The sequence below is a fragment of the Chlorocebus sabaeus genome, chromosome 12 (assembly GCF_047675955.1).
Source record: "Chlorocebus sabaeus isolate Y175 chromosome 12, mChlSab1.0.hap1, whole genome shotgun sequence".
Classification (NCBI taxonomy): domain Eukaryota; kingdom Metazoa; phylum Chordata; class Mammalia; order Primates; family Cercopithecidae; genus Chlorocebus; species Chlorocebus sabaeus.
Window position 1 is genome coordinate 65,085,157 of NC_132915.1, and position 19,339 is coordinate 65,104,495.

At 39.5% G+C, this 19,339-nt stretch overlaps 1 protein-coding gene across 16 annotated transcripts in view; it reads right to left on the reverse strand.

The window, feature by feature from the left end:
- Nucleotides 1-19,339, reverse strand: part of RNF38 (ring finger protein 38) — a 143,670-nt gene that overhangs the window by 27,196 nt on the left and 97,135 nt on the right. For 13 of the 16 annotated variants that reach the window (XM_037998253.2, XM_007968727.3, XM_037998258.2 and 10 more), the window contains 2 exons: nt 10,656-10,849; nt 6,143-6,356 (listed from right to left, as the gene is read on the reverse strand). In XM_037998253.2, the coding sequence (XP_037854181.1) occupies nt 6,143-6,356; nt 10,656-10,849 (408 nt within the window). The remainder of the gene's footprint in view (nt 1-6,142; nt 6,357-10,655; nt 10,850-19,339) is intronic. The other 3 variants (XM_007968741.3, XM_073021775.1, XM_073021776.1) reach the window with 1 other exon arrangement.

Below are 19,339 nucleotides of genomic sequence, written 5' to 3' on the forward strand. Positions count from 1 at the left end.
GGTGCCATCACAGCTCACTGTAGCCTCAATCTCCTGGGCTCAGGTGATCCTCCCACCACAGCCTCCCGAGTAGCTGGGACTACAGGTGCATGAGACCACACCCGGTTAATTTTTGTATTATTTTTTGTAGAGACAGGGTTTCACTGTGTTGCCCAGGCTGTTCTCCAACTCTTGAGCTCATGTGATCCGCCCACTTCAGCCTCCCAAAGTGCAGGGATTACAGGTGTGAACCACCGCGCTTGGCCAACTATCATATTTTGCTGATTCCAAGACATCAGATTGTATAGTCATTTTTCCCCATACTGAGAAAAATACTTCTATTTAAACTAACATAACAAACACTTGGTCACTTATGAGGTTTTTTTTTTGAGAGAGAGTCTCGCTCTGTCACCCAGGCTGGAGTGCAGTGGTGCGATCTCAGCTCACTGCAACCTCCCCCTCCCGGGTTCACACCATTCTCCTGCCTCAGCCTCCCGAGTAGCTGGGACTACAGGCACCCCACCACCAAGTCTAGCTAAATTTTTTTATTTTTTTATTTTTTAGTAGAGACGGGGTTTCACCGTGTTAGCCAGGATGGTGTCGATCTCCTGACCTTGTGAGACGCCCCCCTCTGCCTCCCAAAGTACTGGGATTATAGGCGTAAGCCACCATGCCCAGTCAGATTGCATAGTCATTTTTTCCCCCTACTAAGAAAAATACTTCTATTTAACTAACAGAACACTTGGTCACTTGTGAATTTTATATATTTATTAGAAGCACTTTAAATGAGATCATACAACACTTGAGCATTCATAAAAAGGAAAATATAAGTGAAATAAAGTAGTTAGTTCTAATAGTTCTTCACTTTCAGAATCTGACTCTGGTGAATCACTTTTAATTTCAGTGTCATTGTCTGGTTTTCCCACAAAAGGTTCAGTGCCATCAAGGGAGTTGGTGATGCAGCATTTCTTAAAACTATCCATAAAAGAAAGAAAGGCTACTTGATGCTAGATTCCTAAGTCAGGGATGTAATTATACAGAGCTTGTCTACTTTTGACTCCTGCTTGGAGGTTTATGTTAAACTCACCTCCTGCCTCACCCCCTAAACACTACCACTTAATCCCATATATGAGTTAACTGCAAGCCATCTGATGCACAGCACAAGCAGTGAAGACTGTGTTACAACTGCTGCTTGGATGACACCAAGATTAGTGTGCCATCAATTTTGAGAAGCATCCACCCCAAATTCGGAGATGTTAAAATATGGAAATAGCACATTTTAAAATCAATGAAATAGGGCCGGGCGCAGTGGCTCATGCTTGTAATCCCATTACTTTGGGAGGCCAAGGTGAGTGATCACCTGAGGTCAGGAGTTTGAGACCAGCCTAGTCAACATAGTGAAACCCTGTCTCTACTAAAAATACAAACAATTAGCTGGGCATGGTGGCGAGCACCTGTAATCCCAGCTACTCGGGAGGCTGAGGCAGGAGAATGGCTTGAATCTAGGAGGTGGAGGTTTCAGTGAGCCAAGATCGCACCACTGCACTCCAGCCTAGGCAACAAGAGCAAAACTCCGTCTCGGGGGTGGGGGAAGTAGTTTCATATTTCTTTTTAAAAACTTCATTGTAAAATACAAGCAAAGTACCAAAGTACATAAATCATGAACATCAAGACTACAAAAAAAAAAAAAAAAAAAACATCAGATGAACACTCATGTAACCATCACCTAGGTCAATGGTCAATAAACAGAACAGGTGTGGTGGCTCACACCTGTAATCCCAGCACTTTGGGAGGCCGAGGTGGGCAGAACACCTGAGGCCAGGAGTTTGAGACTAGCCTGGCCAATATGGTGAAACCCCATCTCTAAGAAAAATACAAAAAATTAGCCAGGTATGGTGGTGGATGCCTGTTATCTCAGCTACTTGGGTGGCTGAGGCAGGAGAATCGCCTGAATTGGAGAGGTGGAAGTTGCAGTGAGCCAAGATCTCGCCATTGCACTCCAGCCTGGCCAAGAAGAGCAAAACTCTGTCTCAAAAAATAAATAAATTTTCTTTAAACTCTCTCAACAATGCTTTGGTATTCCACACAGTGGTTTTAAACTACTTTTGTTAAGACTGATACTTAACTTTTTTTTTTTTGAGATGGAGCCTTGCTCTGTGGCCCAGACTGGAGGGCAGTGGTGCAATCTTGGCTCACTGCAACCTCCACCTCCTGGGTTCAAGCAATTCTCCTGCCTTAGCTTCTTGAACAGCTGGGACTACAGGTGCACACAACATGCCCAGCTAATTTTTGTATTTTTAGTAGAGACGGGGTTTCACCATATTGACCAGGCTGGTCTCAAACTCCTGACCTTGTGATCCACCCCACTTCAGCCTCCCAAAGTGCTGGCATTACAGGCATGACCCACTGCACCTGGTCAAGACTGATGCTTCTTTAGTATTACTATGATTTTTTCAGTTGTACTTTTTCTTTGAATTTTTATTATGGATAATTTCAAACATGTTCAAAAGCAACAGAATAAACCCCGTATCCACCACCCAGCCCTCAAACCATTAAGCCATAGCCAATCCACCTGAATATACTGCTCTGTTTCATGTATTTTGTTGAAGCAAATCCCAGGACCCTATCATTTAAAAAAAATTTCAGTATGCATTTCTAGAAAATAAGAACACTTAACCACAATAGCATTATTATATTTTTAAAAGAAAGTTATTTAAAATTAAGCATGCAATCACGTTCGAAATTCCAATTACGTCATCAAATAAAAATAAATGATTTTATTAGAACTTTTTCCCTTTCCTCTCAAACAGAATCAAAAAAAAGCTTTACATACTGCAAATGATTAGTATATCTGGGTTGTTTAGTGTTAATGTATCTTTTAAAAAATTGTTCATGTTCTGTTTGATTCTGGTACTAACAAAACATACTGATTATTGTATATTCATTTTTGTAACATTTTAATCTATTCAATTCTTAATTCTAACAATTATCTAAGATGCTTTGAGATTTTCTATCAATATAATCAGTTTGACTGCAAACTGATTGATGGGGTTACTGGTTCTTTTCCTATTCTTACACTTTTTTCTTCTTGTCTTTTCTGCTGGCTTAGCCTATAGAACAATATTGAATAGATGCAGTAATAGTCATCACCCTGGTTTATTCCAGGTAGCAGGAAAGTGTTCAAAATTTCACCTTTAAGCATGTTTGAAGTAGGTGAATTCACTGTAGGTCTGTTTCTATTGGTTTTCAATTATAGCCCTTTTTTAAGTCATGTACTGAGTTAATTCTCTTTATTGCTCGCTGTTCTGAAAAAATTATTGGGGGAATTATTTGAGAATCGGAATGAAGGTTCCTTCTTTCAGGGAGAAATTGCCTGTTTTCTAGGCCCCTGAGGTACCCATTACTTTAAATGAATTTTCACTAATTTCAGAGTGATGTGAATTTGGGCTGCAAATTTACTTCTGTTCAGTCTTGTCCTAGTGACCAGATAGCCCTTTATTCTAGGTATACAGTGATTTAAGGTGCCTGGTATTTTATGTAGGAAGGGTCTCCTATACAGGAAGTGACTCCTTAAACTTAAATAGTCTTTGATTTTTGTCCCCTTTGCCTCCTGACAGACTCAAAATTAAAATTCAGGTTTGCTCAAATGAACAAATGCCTTAAGGACAGAACTAGCACCCCATTTTCCCTTAGTTTGGAGTCTGGCAATTTCTTCTACTCTATTAGCCCTTTTGATGCTTTCAGGATACTTATAGTATTTTATCTAGCACACTCAGTTGTTCTCAAGCAAAAGGAATGCTATCAATAAGCCTTCCTACCACGTATGGAAAACTAAAGTCCTTTTTACACTTTAAGACCTTCTAATAAGAAATGATGGTTAGTTTTTATATTTCTTGCACCTATTAATATTTTTCCTTTATACTGTTGATATAATAGAAAGAGTTCCTAATACTGAACCCATGCAGGATGGGTTCACTATTACGTTATTCTTTTAATACATCACTAGGTATATTAAAATAGGTTATTCCAACAGGTTATTCTTTTTTGACTTTTATTTTTTGTAAAAAATTGCTCTCATACCTTCCTGCTGAAAACAGCCTATTCTTTTCATATACCACTAGCTATGGTTTATTATTTAAAACTTTTTCATCTGTATTCATGAGGGAAACTAGTCAACAGCTTTCTTTTGTTGTAATGTCTATGAAGTTTCATTGTTAAGGTTGTGCTAGTTTCATAAAATATATTTGGAAGCTATCTTTTTCTATGATCTAGAAAAGTTTAAATTGGAATTAGCAATCCTTTAGGTTAGACAAGAATTCAGATCTTTTTATTTTTTTGAGACAGAGTCTCGCTCTGTCGCCCAGGCTAAGTGCAGTGGCACGATCGTGGCTCACTGAACCTTCAACTCACAGGTTCAAGTGATTCTCCTGCCTCAGCCTCCCTAGTAGCTGGGATTACAGGTGCCTGCCATCACGTCCGGCTAATTTTTTTTTTATTTTTAGTAGAGACAGGGTTTCACCATGTTGGCCATGCTGGTCTCAAACTCCCGGGCTTCAGGTGATCCACCTGCTTCAGACTCCCAAAGTGCTGGGATTACAGGTGTGGGCCCCTGCATCCAGCCCAAGATGTCATTTTAATTTTAAAGACAGATTTTGTTATGCTTTTATAATTTCTGCCATGGCTACTAGTCTGCTCAGGATTTCTAATTCTTGTGTTGTTCTGGTTTTTACATATGTAATGTTTTCATATTCCAATATACACATTCAACACATAACACTACTACATAAATGAGACCTTGCCTTTTCTGAAATGCAGTCTTTTGTTTCTTTGGCTCCATCACTAACCACCACCCCTCCTTCACTTTAGCCCTTACCTCATAAGCCTAGTATATATTTCTCTGTATTTTTCTCTGTGTTCACAGAGTCCTATATACAGTCATATACATACTATGTTTTACAAAATGGGACTCTGTAAACACTTTCCTCCATTTTTTTCAACTGTTTTTTTTTTTCCCAGTATTTTATATCCACACTTTTATCAGGTTACAGCCACAAATAATATAAGTTTCCTACGTGATCAATTTTTAAGTGTTTCATGAACATAATAAAAATGCCTGGCACAAGAAGAGAATCTAGATAAGATATTTTCTCAATTTGCCACTATGTGTTTTGGTTTATTATTATCTAGTGCAGATGAAAAATGAGATCCTATTCTAATTAGCTTTCTCTGGTAATTTTTTTGGTTTATAAACTCATAAGATTTTCCCCTTATCCTTAAAATCCAGCAATTTTTATAAGGACATGCTTAGACACATGTCTTTTTTTTTTTTGACCTCAGAAACTCCACAGAAAAGACCACCATGCAATTGTGGTCTTCATCCTCAGGCTCTGAAGATAGGCAACCCCTCCCCTCAGCTAGTCCCTCAGTTCTTGGCAGGAAGAAACGGGAAAAATGAATTGTAGCCTTGTACCTGTCATCTCCTTAGAGACCTATAGAAACCTATAAGCAAAGATGTACCCAACTGTCTTGCTTATTGAATTATTCCAGAAGAAACTAGAAGACGAGGAAACAGGGATATATACTCAACCCACCAGCTGTCTGCTATTTCCTATTAATCTTAAATCAGTAATTTCAAATCAACCATACATGAATTCATTCTAAGTGTTCATAACCTTGATTCTGTTTTTTTTTTTTTTAATTTTTTGAGACGAAGTCTCGTTCTGTCACTCAGTGCAATGGTGCGATCTCAACTCACTGCAACCTCCACCTCCTGAGTTCAAGTGATTCTTCTGCATCAGCTGGGATCACAAACATGTGCCACCACGTCCAGCTAATTTTCGTATTTTTGGTAGAGACGGGGTTTCACTGTGTTAGGCTGGTCTCGAATGCCTAAGCTCAAGTGATGCGCCTGCCTCAGCCTCCCAAAGTGCTGGGATTACAGGCATGAGCCAGCTTGCCGGGCCGATACTAATTCAACTTTCTTCCATGGAAGCTGTGTAGAATTTAAATCTCAATTCTTAAAAGGAACAAGGAACTTAAATAACTTAATTTTAGGTAAAACTAAAAGAAATTTGCAACAAAAAGTCAAAAAAAAAAAAAAAAAAAATCTCAAACTGCCACAAAATTTCAGCTTCTGTATTTGCAAGACATGCTGTTACTGTACCTGATCATGTATGTCAACCATGACTGCATTCTGCTGGGGTGGATGAGCAGCAGGATGTAACAGACGGGGAGATACATTCGGAGGGTGGAAGGCTCGAGGCTCCTCTATTGCTTGCTGCTGTGCATAAGGGAGATGGTGATAGTTTTCATCTTGACTAATGGAATTATGTCGAGACAGACGATCCCTTCTTCCTCTCTGGCGCCTGACAGGAGGACTGTAATAAATGTCAAAAAGAAAGTCATTATGTTTACTGTTCTGATCCATCAAGATTCTGTATTGTCTTTCTTTGATATCTATCAATAGTATATGCTAAGGTAAGCTTTAGTATTAAATAACTGCTAAAATTCCCCATCAGCTCTAAAAACTTACAAATTTAAACATAAGGTATATGTTTTATAAAATAATGAAAGCAAACAATATTGGTATTCATCTCTGAAAGTATTTAGAAATCACCAGCTACAATTTTTTCTTGAATCCTATGAAATTGCCCTTTTTGTAAGTAAAAAATAATATCAACAATTTCATATAATTTAACCTACCATTTTCTCCCTTTTTAAACATTATAATAAAACGAACTTTAATCTGTAGATATCTTGTCGGTGTTCCTCATATACCTAATAGGCACTTCGTCTATTTAGCTAAAACATACATAAGACATACTTCCTATGTGGCCAAAATGACACTTAAAAAATGAGAAGAGAAAACATGAAATAACCAAAGAACATATAATTTGCTGACAACTGCAAATAGAAACTGGGTAAACATGCGATGAATATGATTGAGAATATGACTGATAGTATCAACATAAATATTCCAAGAATATATAAAACTTTGAATTGTTAGGGGTACACACAAGGTATATACATTTATATAGAATTTTAAATTAGAATTTGTTTGTTGGTCCCGTTGCAGTGGCTCATGCCTGTAATCCTAGCACTTTGGGAAGCCGAGGCAGGTGGATCCCTTGAGCCCAGGAGTTCGAGACCAGACTGTGAAACACAGTGAAACCCTGTTTCTACCCCAAAATACAAAAAATTAGCTGGGCATGGTGGTGTGCACCTGTAGTCCCAGCTACCTGGGTGGCTGAAGTGGGAGAATCACCTAAAGCCTGGAAAGCTGAGGCTGTAGTGAGCTGAGATCACGCCACTACACTCCAGCCTGGGCGACAGAGTGAGACCATGTCTTAAAAAAAAAAAGACAGAGGGAGGGAGGGAGAGAATTTGCTTACTGAAGCAAGCCACATTTACTCTCCATGTACGAGTCATCTACATAGTTTAATAAAAATCTTATTATGACTAAAGTTTCATTTTGTACTTCTCTAAACACAGTTCACCTCCACTGCTTTTTACAATGGCTCAGCACAAAAACAACTTGAAAAAGTACCCTACCTCATTAAAATTGTACTCCACATTGGGCAAAGGAGGTCAAACATCTCCCCTTCTAGGAAGAGCTCCAAGTGTCATTTCAGCAACTTTTTTTACTGAGATCGGTCACTTTTTCCTTAATCTTCCCACTCTGTTCCTCTGTTTCTTCTTACTCCTAATTCTCCAATCTTAAGAGGACAAGGGACACTCCTTTATGAGATTAACTCACAAAGGTGCTCTTGATATTGCCCCTCCAGCTTCTTGCTCCATTAATTGTTTCTTCTAACTTTATTTTAAATATCATGCTTTTTGCATTTTTGCTTCAAACTCTACGTACTGTATTATATTGAATTCAAGATCCCCTCCACCTTAGGACTAAAAACTTTTTTTTTTTTTTTTGAGACGTTGTTTCACTCTTGTCACCCAGGCTGGAGTGCAATGGCACGATCTCTTCGCTCACTACGACCTCCGCCTTCCAGGTTCAAGCGATTCTCCTGCCTCAAACTCCCAAGTAGCTGGGATTATAGATGTCTGCCACCAAGTCCAGCTAATTTTTTTTTGTATTTTTAGTAAAGACAGTTTCATCATGTTGGCCAAGCTGGTCTCGAACTCCTGACCTCAGGTGATCCACCTGCCTTGGCCTCCCAAAATGCTGGGATTACACGCATCAGCCACCACACCTGGCCTTGTTAGCCTTTTGTTTTTGTTTCTGTTTTGTTTGAGATAGAGTTTCGCTCTTGTTGCCTAGGCTGGAGTGCAATGCACATCCGGCTAATTCTGTATTTAGGGTAGAGACAGGGTTTCACCATGTTGGTCAGGCAGGTCTCAAACTCCTGATCTCAGGTGATCCGCCCACCTCGGCCTCCCAAAGTGCTGGGATTACAGGTGTGAGCCACCACGCCCGGCTTGCCTTTTAACTGTACGTTTGTTTTATTCACCATAAAATAGGTAAAGACTAACAGCAGGTACTCAGGCCTTAACTTTGAAACAACTATACTTCCTCATGCTTATTATATTTAATAGCTATAAAATAATTTACCTGATAGCCATATACTATCTTAAAAAACATTCCCATGTAATTGGTTAATAAGGTACTGGGTAATGTAAAAGTCTTAATGTCTCACCAGAATATGGCTCAGAGACAGGTTTATGTTGTCTCAGCTGGAACACAGAATGGTGGTTTTAAGATCCCTTCTGTATTAGCCCGCTCAAGCTGCCATAATGAAACATTGCAGACTGGGTGGCTTAAACACATACTTAATTTCTCAAAGTTTTAAAGCCTAGAAGTTTGAAATCAAGGTACCAATATAGTCGGTTTTTGGAGAGGGATCTTTTCCCTGGCTCTTGCAGACAACTACATCTCACTGTCTCCTCACATGATGGAGGATGAGTTCCCTGACATCTCTTTTTGAGACGGAGTCTTGCTCCGTCACCAGGCTGGAGTGCAGTGGCACGATCTTGGCTCACTGTAAGCTCCGCTTCCTGGGTTCAAGCGATTCTCCTGCCTCAGCCTCCCCCCTCCCGAGTAGCTGGGACTACAGGTGTGTGCCACCACACCTGGCTAATTTTTTGTATTTTAGTAGAGACGAGGCTTCACCATGTTGGCCAGGATGGTCTCCTGACCTCGTGATTCGCCCACCTTGACCTCCCAAAGTACTGGGATAACAGGCGTGAGCCGCCACCCCCCCCTCCGGCCCCACGCATCCCTTCTTAAAGGACATTAATCCTGCTGGGTAAGGGTCCTAACCTTATGACCTCATTTAACGTTAATTATACTTCCTTAGAGGTCATATCTCCAAATACAACCACACTGAGAGTTACAGCTTCAACACGTTAATTGGGGAGGGGGGGTTACAAACATTTGGTCCATAACACCTTCCTAACTCAAGATCCTGGACATGCAAACAGGTATCTCACAATGCACTATTTCCTTGGGATAAGAAATACGTGACCTCTGGCAACAACTAATGAGGAAGAAACTCAGGAAGAAATGCACTCCTCTAGAATGAAAAGACAAGGACCAAATCCCATTGCCTAAAAGTTGAACTAAACTTCAGTCATCTTTTCAAACCACAGGCTCCACAGTTGTTTTTTGTTTTTTTAAATAAAAACAGTGTCTCATTCTGTCACCAAGGCTAGAATGCAATGAACAATCATAGCTAAGGCTCACTGCAGCCTCACACTCCTGGGCTCAAGAAATCCTCCTGTCTCAGTCTCAGCTTGGACTACAGACGTGCGCCAACATCCTCAGCTAAATTTTTTTTTTTTTGGTAGAGACAGTGTCTTGCTACATTGCCCAGGCTGGTCTTGAACTCCTGGCCTCAAGGGATCCTCCCACCTTGGCTTCCCAAAGTGTTGGGATTATAGGCATGAGCTAATACTGTGCCGAGTCTCCATGGTTATATAAGAAACATAATTGGCCGGGCGCGGTGGCTCAAGCCTGTAATCCCAGCACTTTGGGAGGCCGAGACGGGCGGATCACGAGGTCAGGAGATCGAGACCATCCTGGCTAACACGGTGAAACCCCGTCTCTACTAAAAATACAAAAAACTAGCCGGGCGAGGTGGCGGGCGCCTGTAGTCCCAGCTACTCCGGAGGCTGAGGCAGGAGAATGGCGTAAACCCGGGAGGCGGAGCTTGCAGTGAGCTGAGATCCGGCCACTGCACTCCAGCCTGGGCGACAGAGCCAGACTCTGTCTCAAAAAAAAAAAAAAAAAAAAAAAAAAAAACATAATTAAGCTCCTAATTGCCTTACAGGATACAGAAGGAAAACGAATGGAGTAGGAAAGGGGTAGCTCATTTCTAAGATTTCCATGTATCCTTACAGTTATGAACTACAAAATATGTCTTCTAGTAGTCAAGATTGCAGGCTAGTCCACAAAAATCTGTACCATAAGGTAGCTGATTTCACATATAATGGCATGGATGATTTTAGCCTCTTTCCATTTCTTCATCTGTCAATGATAAGCTTTATAAATAAACTCTTCCATCCTACTGGAAATCTAAGCAACTTTATTTTTCATAAGTGAATATACGTGTATGTGTGGTGATGTGTTTATGAAATGCCTACAGAAAAAATGTTTTCTGATGTTAAATATACTCAATCTACCCATGGAAGAAAACTTAAGAAATAAATTGTAATCAACTAACCTTCTTCTGTTGCGTGCAGGTGTGTTGCATCGTTCCCCTGAGAAGTGATGTTGGCTTGGTCGAACTGAAGGGGGCTGCCTATTTGATGTCATCTCCCATGGTCGCATTGGTGGTGAGGGAGCTGGTGATGCTGATGTATAATCAAAGACTGAATGAGAGAGGCGCTGTCTCTTGGGACTTGGACTATCTTCACTCTGCCAATGCAACAAAATGGATCAACTGAGTAAGATCTTTTCAGGATTTCACATTACTGCATATGTACAGGTTAAGATGTACTTAACCTGAAATCTAAAAATGTAAAGCAGGGCAAAAATATATGCTATCAATTAAAATTTAAAACCTTTTAAAAATGCTGGGATGGGGTGGGACAGGGGAGGGAGATGCACAGTAAATGGTATCAAGTGAAAAATGAACTTTGTTTTTGAAAACTCATTCTAAGGCAAATGAGGTAACCACATATAGGGTATATAACAGGATAATAAAACTTTTGTGAAATACTTAACCTTCTCTTTAAATTCTCAAATCACCTGAAAAATTACACTATACTACACTACAATCTCCCATCAATAAGGCATCAATTTTCAGCTGTGAGTTCAGCTTAGTAGGAGATATAATTTGAGTAGGTCCTCGATTTGATTCTAAATCACACTCCTCTCCCTCCTTATACCTGTTTAGGCCACTGTATTTATTTTCTTTAAAGAGAGTTACATGGGGCCGGACACGGTGGCTTGCACCTGTAATCCCAGCACTTTGGGAGGCTGAGGCGGGTAATCACTGGAGGTCAGGAGTTTGAGACCAGCCTGGCCAACATGGTGAAAACCCATCTCTACTAAAAATACAAAAATTAGCTGGGTGTGGTTGTGCATGCCTGTAATCCCAGCTACTTGGGAAGTTGAAGCAGGAGAATTGCTTGAACCCAGGAGGCGGAGGTTGTTGTGAGCTGAGATCAGGCCATTGCACTCCAGCGTGGGCGACAAGAGACAGTCTCAAAAAAAGGGGGGGGGGGAGGGTTTACACGGATAAAGTAAGATTTACATTAGACAGATAAAGTAATAGCAGATTTACATCATCGGTTCTTAACTAGAATATCACAGCAGTTCAGAAGTACTTCTAAAGTTTTCAAGGGTCCCAGCATGGGCTTACTAGCTACAAAACTGATACGGATCACTTAATTGCATTAATATTCCAGGGTTCTCCACCTGACTCAATTTCCCAAATGAGTCTACCCAAAACTATCAAAGTTACAAATTAACTGAAAATTTGATAAGGCTGTGTTTTCTAATAGAACGTCTATCTCCAATCTATTACTGCAAGTTCTAATTAGTTGGGCATTACAGTATTTTTGGTTACAAAATAATTAGTACCTGCAGCTACCATAAAAATCATCTTATAACATTGTAAAAGTATATGGGATTACAAATTAGTGTTAAATTTTAGATAAGCATATAAATCAGAACTGATTATTTAAGCTGAAAGGAATGAAGCTTAAATTGGTAAATGGCTACACTTGATCATTCCAAATTACTTAGCAGAGGTATTCCAAAAACCATGTCATTTCCCTTCTATATTTAGGAGACATTATAATCAATTTTATTATCATTATAATTAAAATACAAAATACAAAAGCATGCTGTTCTAACTTTCCTACCACCATACTAACCTTATTTTCTCCCTAGATTTAACTGTACAGTCGTCCCTCAGTATCCTAGGGAGGTGGTTCCAGAGAACCACTCCCCCATACCAAAATCTTAAGACACTCAAGTTCCTGATATAAAATGGTGTTGTATTTGCATACAACGTACACACATTCTCCCATATACTTTAAATCTCTATATCACTTAACAATATCAACACAATACAATGTAAATGTTTTATAAATAGCTGTTATACTGTATTTTAAAATTTGTATTATTCTGTATTGTTGTATTGTTACTTTTATTTCACTTTTTCTGAATACTTCCCACCCGTGGTTGGTTCAATCTTTGGGTAAGGAACCACCAACAAATCTAGTAAAAGTACACTTATTTTCATCCTGTGATTTTAGTGAGAAAGTTAGTTTTTATGTTCTGATAATCCTAAAACTTAAAAAAACGGTAAATAACCACTGAAATTTAAATATTCCGGTTTTTTAAAAAAAGGTAGAACAATCAAGACCTGACAAACCTGCACATGAACTACATAAGCCCCAGAAACAGGCTGGCTCCACAACTGGTGAAAACAGATTTGATTAACACTGACTTTTTTTTTTTTTAGACAGAGTCTCGCTCTGTCGCCCAGGTTGGAGTTCAGTGATCTCAGCTCACTGCAAGCTCCGCCTCCTGGGGTTCAAGTGGTTCTCCGGCCTCAGCCTCCCAAGTAGCTGGGACCACAGGCGCATGCCACCATGCCCAGCTAATTTTTTGTATTTTTAGTACAGACAGGGTTTCAACTTGTTAGCCAGGATGGTCTTGATCTCCTGACCTCATGATCCACCCACCTCGGCTTCCTAAAGTGCTGGGATTACAGGCGTGAGCCACCGTGCCCAGCTTAACACTGACTTTTTAAAAACAAAATGCTAGTAACCAATCATGATCATTAGCTTTTCATACATATCCCACATTGCATATCCTACCCTGAAAAGCCTAATGTAAGCTAAGACACAGAACTTTGAATTCTAAAAATTCACTACCTAAAATGGAGGAGAATGCTACAGATCCTCATGATAAATGTCAAATAACCAGAGAAAGCCCTTAGGTTATAAACCTTTATATATTTTCAGTGATGTTCAAATTGTGGGCTAAAAATGTTATTTTACAAGACATGCAAAGCTTTTAAAAGTAGAGGTAAGGAAAAGCGACTGTGAAAAGTTACCATCACTTCTCTTTGTGCTGTGATGGTGAAAGACAAAGAATGGGAAGTGAAGGGAGTTACTCATTAGAGTACTACTTTTTCTTTTTCCTTTCCTTTTTTTTTTTTTCTTTTTGAGAGGAAGTTTCGCTCTTGTTGTCCAGGCTGGGGTGCAGTGGCCTGATCTCGGCTCACCGCAACCTCTGCTTCCCGGGTTCAAGTGATTCTCCTGCCTCAGCCTCCCGAGTAGCTGGGATTACAAGCATGCACCACCATGCCTGGCAAATTTTCTATTTTTAGTAGAGACAGGGTTTCTCCGTGTTGGTCAGGATGGTCTTGACTCTCGACCTCAGGTGATCTGACTGCCTTGGCCTCCCAAAGTGTTGGGATTACAAGCGTGAGCCATTGTGCCGGGCCAGTAAGTTTACTTTCTAACTCAAAGTCATAGGAAACCACAATGACTAAAGACAGGAAAACATTAAAAAGTAGTTTGCTATATGCAATATGATTTCATCACTTCCCTTATCAATTTTAGTACTCTAAGGAACTTCAAAGAAATTCTTACAGTTTCCAGAAAAGGGAAGGGGTAGTAACCTACAAATAACTAAGAATTAGATTAACATCAGACTTCCTATAGCAAAAACAGATGCTAAAAGTTCTCTGAGGGAAATGAATATTGAACCTAGAATTTCATACTCCAATCACACTACTAATCTAGTGTGGAAGCATGAAACACAACTTTTGTCAGATATATCAAGACCCAAAGGTGCTCCTCGCATAGCAGAAAATCACTTGATGTGTGCTCACAACATTCCCTCTCTCTCTTATCTGAAGCTATTACACAACATCCAATAAACGACAGAAGTAAGCCAGAGAGTACACTGAAATGAAATTCCAGGAATGGTAGCAAGTTTGGAAATTCATCATTCCACATTACAACAAGAAGTCAGAGGGCTTTGAGAAAAATGCCCTAAATAGAATCAAAATGTATGATTGAGAACTTGGAAGTTATTAATAAAATTTAAGCAGATGGCTCTTTGTAATAAAAAAATATACAAAAGACAATCAGTCCAGGAAAGTCAACGAGGAATGCAAATTCATCTGACCTTGTCATCTAAAGCATTCTTTGAATGAAATGGGTAGTCAGAAGATTACATTCACTTCTCCATGGGCCAAACATGCTCTTGGTTCTGCAACGAGTAAATACATGGATGTTCCTAACATGATGCGAAGTGTTTACTGGTTTTTGATAGTTAAAATCAATCGAGGATAAGGCATGAAAGATCACTACTGTAGTTACAGAATAGAATGTAAGTATAAACTTTGTTAATGTAAACTCTAAAAGTTTCTTGGTGATAAAATCATGGACATTTAGTGAAAATCAAAATACAAAAATCTAAAAATAATGGCTTAAACATAACAAACATACTTGTTTGTTTTTTGAGACGGAGTTTTGCTTTTGTTGCCCAGGCTGGAATGCAATGGCAGGATCTCGGCTCACTGCAACCTCCCCTTCCCGGGTTCAAGCGATTCTCTTGCCTCAGCCTCCTGAGTAGCTGAGATTACAGGTATGCACCACCACACCCTGCTAATTTTGCATTTTTAGTAGAGATGGGGTTTCTCCACCTTGGTCAGGCTGGTCTCGAACTCCCGACCTCAGGTGATCCACCCGCCTTGGCCTCCCAAAGTGCTGGGATTACAGGCGTGAGCCACTGCACTCGGCCTTTTTTTTTTTTTTTTTTTAAGACAGTCTCGCTCTGTCACTGAGACTAGAGTGCAGTAGCACAATCTTAGCTCACTGCAACCTCCACATCCCAGGCTAGAGAGATCCTCTCACCTAAGCCTCCCAAGTAGCTGGGACTACAGGTGCACACCACCACGACCAGCTAATTAAAAAAATTTTTTGGAGATACAAGGTCTCACTATATTGCCCAGTTTGGTCTCAAACTGCTGGGCTCAAGAAATCCTTCCACCTTGGCCTCCCACAATGCTGGGATTACAGGTGTGAGTCACTACGTTTGGCTAACAAACATACTTTTAAATGCATTGCTAAATGCAGGGGGAAAAAGGGAAATCATCCATGACTCACAAACTGAGGAAAACTGAAAACCAAATTTGTATTTTTGATGCTCTCAGGAGGAACAGAAGATAAGGCCTTATGACTGAGACCCCTACATGAAGTAGTCAAAACTTCCTAAGTAGTACACTTAAAATGAAAAGGAAGACAAGAAAGAGTCATCCCAGTGGAAAAGAGAAGGAAACGTTAACAAGGAAATGTCTGCTCTGTGTTGACTTGGAGTGGAAGTGGGTTTCTCCCGTGAGAATTCAAACTCTGGTTCACTCCTCACACCATATTTGGGGTTCAGATTTTCACAATCCATGCTGTCTGTGAACCTCTAAATGTAAAAATATAAAAACTCATCCAGAACTATGCTACCACAAGGACTCTTTACATGAGTAAATACAAAGCTGATTCTGGAAGGATATTCCCACTGCTTTTGTAAACTAAAAATAAAATCCCCCCAAATGACTGAACTGATTCTCTCTTGACTACAGAGACCCCAGAGAAACTAGAAAAATTGAGTTCTTGGCCTTGACAGGAAGGCAGGCTAGATACACCTCATTGTCTCTCTCCATCCCCTGCTTTTGGAGTTCGGGCAAAACTGACCAGCATTAATGTTAAAATAGAAATTATAGGACCTAACAGAATGGACTCTTTGTGACAATAAAATACCAAATTAAAAACAGGACCTAAGACCAAGCCAGACAAGGGTTAACTCACACACCCCTACAGGTCACTCTAACCCAGTGTACTGGTTAACAGACTTCCTTATAAGATTCCCTTCTGCTGAACCCAAATTTTTAGACAAAGCTTTACTCTTTCAACCAACTGCAAATTAAAGAATCTCATCTCTGAATCCACCTAAAATCTTTAAGACCCCACTTCAAGATATTCCGTGTCTTTTCAGTCTGAAACAATGTATACCTTCTATGTATTGATTTATGACTTTGTAACTCCTGCCTCCCTAAAACTGTAATTCAACTTTAGTGGGCACATTTCCTTGGGACCTCTTGAGACTGTTTCCCAGGCCATGGCCACTCATATTGTTTCAGAATAAACCTCTTTAAAACATTTTTACAGTTGGGTTTTTCCATTAATACCTACGCCAGTAGTTCTCAAACCTTTACATGCTTCAGAAACACCAGATTGCTGGCCCCACTCCCTAGTCTCTAATTCAGAAAGTCTGGACCAGGGGTCCATCAACTGTCATTTCTACTATTATCCCAAGCGATGATGCTTGGATAATTTAGATTTTGAATTATCAGGCAGAGAAGTTCTTTCCCTCCTCTCCTTGCTGCTTCTGGGCCAGCACACCAACTTTTCAAAGTACCAAGTATTGACAACTTAAAATTCATAAGATGTTGATTCAAATCTGGTACAAGTACTGTCTCTATTATTTAATAATATAGAACGTTGTACAGATATTACAATATAGAACACTGCTACAGATTTAGGGATCAAGGGAGGTAAAAGAGGTCACAATGGGAGGAAGGAAGGAAAGGCAGGTTTTATGCTTAGCATTAAATCTGATAAAAATGAGTCTTGGAGTACACCTCTATTAACACCAAACCATTTTTATTACCAAAACATCAACAGAAGTGAAATGAACCTGAGGCAGGCATAAGAATGCATTCCATAATTCCAGATGAACAAGTCAGAAGTCATTAAAGGCTAAAGAAAAACAATTTTATATGTAACATATATCTTGGGTTCATATATATCAGCAAGTCTTAGAGACAATAGGAGATGCTGAGCCAGACAAACTTTTCCCAAACAGAAACAGGTTCCAAGTTCTACTCAGTGACTACAATGTGCCTCTAAAAGCAACCACTAGGGAGCCCTAAGGACTTCCTTCCCAAAGCAGCAAAGAGGCAACCTGTGTAGGGGAATGGAATTTCTCAAGAACCTGGTCCTCTTTCTAATCAGTCAGAAGGACTACTCTTCACCTTAAATTTACAAATAAGCACAGCATTAGTTAAGAATCTTCAATTCTCTTTTAAACTCCCAGACTTTCTCTACTTGCCTTAATTATCTTTAACAAAAATGAAGTTTCTTATTCCACAAATAAGGAAAAACAGTTAAATGCAAAGGGCCCAGGAAGGGCAAACTCTCACTAAATTTTATTCATTTTAAATAAATGCGAAAACACTTAGAAATCAACACTCTATATAAGCAACTTGTTACTAAAAAATTAAGACAAGATCCTTTTTTGTTTTGCAGAAGATGGATATAAGCTGGGGAAAGCAGAAAATTAATAATTTTATATTTGGATCACATAATAGTTTACAAAATGACTTCTAACATTACCTCATTTTATTCTCCACAGGCTGAGGATTTTATTTTTAAACTATGTACAGATAATATGTACAACGTGTTTTTTTGTTGTTGAGACAGTCTCACTCTGTTGCCAGGCTGGAGTGCAGTGGCGCGATCTTGGCTCACTGCAACCTCCGCCTCCTGGGTTCAGGCAATTCTCCTGCCTCAGCCTCCCGAGTAGCTGGGACTACAGGCACGTGCCAGCCAATTTTTGTATTTTTAGTAGAGACAAGGTTTCACCATGTCAGACATAATGGTCTCTTATCTCTCGACCTCATGATCTGCCTACCTCAGCCTCCCAAAGTGCTGAGATTATAGGCATGAGCCACCGCGTCCGGCCTAAAATGTGTTTCTATTAGTGAAACTGAAACTTTTTAAGGCAGTTCAGTAAACATACTGCCTTGAACTACATAATGTACCGTCTTATCTCACATAGGACTTTCATTTGATGTGTAACTCTTATACTCCTCAGATCACAATTTTGCAATGAAATCCAATCTCTCAACCAGACAACTAATATATTCTCCTGAAATGTTATTTTACTTGCAGACATAGAAGAAAAAAAGAGGGTTTGAATGTTGTTTTCAAAAGTTACCATAAACATGCAGAAACAAATTTTGCTCTTTGATATGATCCAAGTTTGTGTGTGTGTGTTTTTTTAATGGAAGCCCAAAGAAAATAACAGTCTGATATGCAGTGACTGCTCAGAAAAGCACTCAAGTAGTATAACATATTGCAATCATATCATAATGAATAGCAATACAGTATTTTCCTATCATTGGCTATAACTGCTAGTACACCAAAACACAGGAACTGTAAATAAAGCGGTTTCCTAAGTCGAAGGAGGCCTACATGGCTAGTATTTAACAGACTGGTGATGTTATATACTGTATTTTTCACAATTCCTAATTACACAAAACATCATTGGTTCACAAAAACTAATTTAGCTTGATGCTACAATTGTAGTTATCACTATATTTCTACCAGAGTACTAGATTCACTCATGTATCTGTAACTATAATAATTTTAAGCTATAATTGTAGATAAGAGGCTAAAATAAAAAATCTAAAGTATAAACATTAAACCATTGAAAACAGGAAAGATACTATCACAACCTGAAATCAACAGATCCTTTGAGAGAGATACCCCACCTGGAGGTGTTCTGTAAACAGCTGAAGCTCAGAGGATAGGAATATAAGTTTAGGAGTGTTGGTATATAGACAGATCATAGTTCATGAAACTGCAGACAGAGACAAAATTGCCCCTCAAAAGTTTATGTAATGAAAACAAGGCCCAGTACTGAACCCTAAGGATCACCAACATTTAATGCTGGGTACTTGATTAGGAAAGGAGGGTGGAGTGTGATGGAAGCCAGTGGAAGGAGGTTTCAAGGTGCAGGATAAGGGGCTGAAAAATATCCACCAGATGTATTAGGTGAGTGCAAAAATTATTGCAGTTTATGCATTGTTGGAATGTGCCA